The sequence below is a fragment of the Helobdella robusta genome (assembly GCF_000326865.2).
Source record: "Helobdella robusta unplaced genomic scaffold HELROscaffold_30, whole genome shotgun sequence".
Lineage (NCBI taxonomy): Eukaryota > Metazoa > Annelida > Clitellata > Rhynchobdellida > Glossiphoniidae > Helobdella > Helobdella robusta.
Window position 1 is genome coordinate 43,407 of NW_008704502.1, and position 3,630 is coordinate 47,036.

Below are 3,630 nucleotides of genomic sequence, written 5' to 3' on the forward strand. Positions count from 1 at the left end.
TAGTGATAATGATGATGAGGATGATGATTTGGATGGTGGTTGTAGTGATAATGATGATGATGATGAGGATTGTGATATTGATTGTAGTGATTATGGTGATGTCGATTGTGATTGTGTCTAAGAATAGTGTTCTAGAGATAAGGACGACGATGATGGTGATAATGATTGTGGTGGATAATGGTGATGGGGGTGACGATGGTGGTGGGGATTGTGATAGTACAGTGGCGATGGAAGCACGCTTCCAATCATTAATTTGTCGAGTACAAAGTGATGAAGCTGTGGTTGTGTGGTTACTTCATATGACGTTCAGCTGAGTTGGTTTGACATGATGGTGATTGAATGAGTGAATAAATAAATGAATGGATGAATGAGTGAATGAATTAATGAATGAGTGAGTGAGTGAATGAATGAGTGACTGGATGAATGAATTAAGGGGATTATAGTTATAAATTCAATTACAAAAATATCAATGTATTAAGTCATTAGCAAGCGATAAATAATTATAATGGTTATAATTGAATAATTATAAATGATTAATAATTAATCAATCAATAATTAATATCACTTATTATTTTTATGAAACAATAAATAAATAAATAGTTAATTAATTACTAATTAATCACTAACAAAAAACAAAAAAAACAAAATAATTACTAGTGTTAAATTTTTGCCATGCGCAGGCTTCAAGAACACCATTCATGGACTCTCAGAAAAGCCCGACCTTCCAGTTTTACTTTCAGTCGAGAAGATGAACCTGCCCATGAGGATCAAATCTTTCTTCCAGAGGAAATTGTTTAGCGCTTATGTCAATGAGTGAGTGAAAGAAATTTCACCAATTTTGACATTGGATGAATGCAATTGAAGGTGTAATATAATGACGCGGGTCAGTTTTGTAGCTGCTATATGACAGGACATATCACAGTTGATTACATGATGGTGATAATAAGGATGACGATGTTGGTGGTAAAAATGATGATGTTGAGATATTGTTTGGTCTAATAGTGATGATTGTGAGAATGTCAATGTAGTTGATGATGATGTTGATGATGATGTTGATGATGATGTTGGTGATGTTGGTGATGATGATCGTGATGGTGTTGGTTGAGGGTAATTTTTTAGCAATTTGAAGTTGATGTGATTTTTAATCGTTTATATTCATTTTTTTATTCAAATTTTTTCTGGAAATAAAACAGTCAATAACAATTAAAAATTTATCCTTCATTATCATAAATTAACAACCGTAGCTATTCATCTAACCCAACCAATAGGAACAAAGGCAAAGAGATGATTGACAGGCTGAAGGACACGCCCACAATGATGGCTAACTATTTGTCAGTCGATGTTCTCAGGAAGTTGTCCGAGAAGGATGCCAAGCTGTTTGAACATGGTTAGTGACGTCATAATGGTGATGGTGGTGCTGATGGTAAATGGAATACTGTACATCCATTTTGACGCTAACACTGTATTTCATCACCGCAATCATAATTACAGTTGAATCTATTTTCATGAGCCATCCTCCGATGATGACCAGAACGCCAACACAAGCAACGAGCAAGGAAGCCTCCAGCGCTACTACAACCGCTACCACTTCTACTACTAGTACTACTGCTGCCACAGACTCTCTTGCCACTGATGACGTCAAGAAGGGGACTGCGGCCTCAAAGATGAATGGAAGATTGTACATTACTCCTTACCTGGCGTTCTATACTCATTATGTTAAGGGTAATCAGCCTGACAAGGCTAAGATGCTGTTGGAAGTTAGTTGATGTTGTTGTTGTTTGTTGTTGTTGATGTTGTTTGTTGTTGATGTTGTTGTTGTTGATGTTGTTTGTCGTTGATGTTGTTGTAATTTGATGTTGTTTGTCGTTGATGTTGTTGTTGTTGATGTTGTTTGTCGTTGATGTGGTTGTTGATGTTGTTGTAATTTGATGTTGTTTGTTGTTGATGTTGTTTGTCGTTGATGTTGTTGTTGATGATGTTGTTTGTTGTTGATGTTGTTGTAATTTGATGATCTGTGTCATGGGCAGTTTTTGACTTTGTTAGTATGTTGTAATGAAGGTGATGTGGTTTTTGATGGCAAAATTATTGATGGTGATGACAATAACGATGGTGACGACGATGATGACGATGATTTGTTTTTTTTTATTCTCACAAACAGAAGTTTCCCCAGATGAAGAATATGTTGAGATTGGGATTGCTTTGCAAGTCGCTCAAAATGGAGAAGAATGTTTGTTGTTGTTGTTGTTGATGTGTTGTTGTTGTTGTTGTTGTTGTTGTTGTTGCAGGAGGAGATGCTGGTGAGGTTGTTGGACCTGCATGAAGATAAGGAGAACCCCAAAAGAGTCATTCCAATCTTCAACAACCTCCTCCTAAGCAAATGTCCTCTCTCATTTAGTTTCATTTCTTTAACTTTAGCCCATTTCTATTTCTTTGAACTTCAATTTTACTTTAATTTTTTTCACTAGTATTTATCATAGAATCAAATGATTAGTTGTTGTAAATACATAGCTGTTACTGTTAGCTGTCGTAAAAATAAATCGTGTGTGTTTGTTGTTGTTAGGTGACTGTAATTTGTAACTGGCCTCGCGATTCTTACTTTCCGTTTCAATTCATTTCAGTCTCATCTTTTATTTTATTATTATAAAAATAATTAATAATTATTGTAATTTTTTTTAATTATGTTTTTTAATTTGATAGTTTCATTAATTACTTTCGCCTTTGCTTCGTGTTTATTTCGCTTCATCATTCGGCTTATTTTCGTTGTATGAAAAATGTTATAAAAGTTTGAAGGTGATGTTTAAAATGACTTTCTGCCACCACCACCAGGTGAGTCGAATGATCACAAGTCAGCGTTGAGGGTTTACAATGACGCCCTGTCACGTGGTATCGTCTTTGATGATTTCTCCGTTAGGTCCCTGCAAGCCCTCCAGTCTGTTCTGCAGGGTCACAACCAACCGATGCCCTGGAAAGTAGGTTGAATTATGAATATTAATTAGTAGCTGGTTGGCTGTTGGTCAGTTAGTTGCAAGGTCAAAACCTACTAATCCTTTGGAAAGTAGGTTAAATTAATTAATTAGTAGCTGGTTGGTAGTTGGTCAGCTTGTTGCATTGATTGATTGATTGATTGATTGATTGATTGATCCGTGCATTCATTCATTCAGGAAGGTGAGCTAGAGAAGAAAGCGGAGTTGGCTTCCAGAAAGGACTTCTCTGATTCCGACTCTGATTAATAATAACTATAATAATATAATAATAATAATAATTAAAATAATAATAACATTAATATTAATAAAAACAATAATGATGATTATATGAAGAAAGTATGACCTCTGATTAATTAGTTTAAAATGGATATTATGATGAAGAACATCTTGATGTTGAACAACATGAAGAACATATGATGACGAACACGATGAAGAACATATGATGACGAACACGATGACGAACACGATGACGAACATATGATGACGAACACGATGGAGAACATATGATGACGAACACGATGAAGAAAATATGATGATGAACATGAAACGTAACGATAACATATAACTAACAGTTTTTCTTCTATGTAGGTCACGCTACAAGTTATTTGTTGTAAATTTATAATTTAGAAAGAGCGCAACGTATTAT

General features: G+C 34.9%; 1 protein-coding gene across 1 annotated transcript in view; it reads left to right on the forward strand.

Annotated features, from left to right (window-relative positions):
• HELRODRAFT_192169 (hypothetical protein) overlaps positions 1–3,400 on the forward strand; it is a gene marked incomplete at its 5' end in the record, with an annotated part of 11,126 nt that extends 7,726 nt beyond the window's left edge. The window contains 7 exons of the mRNA XM_009021891.1: positions 658–813; positions 1,269–1,387; positions 1,492–1,757; positions 2,159–2,227; positions 2,286–2,379; positions 2,827–2,969; positions 3,162–3,400. Of these exons, the coding sequence (XP_009020139.1) occupies positions 658–813; positions 1,269–1,387; positions 1,492–1,757; positions 2,159–2,227; positions 2,286–2,379; positions 2,827–2,969; positions 3,162–3,230 (916 nt within the window). The 3' untranslated portion in view covers positions 3,231–3,400. The remainder of the gene's footprint in view (positions 1–657; positions 814–1,268; positions 1,388–1,491; positions 1,758–2,158; positions 2,228–2,285; positions 2,380–2,826; positions 2,970–3,161) is intronic.
• Positions 3,401–3,630: the final 230 nt, after the last annotated feature.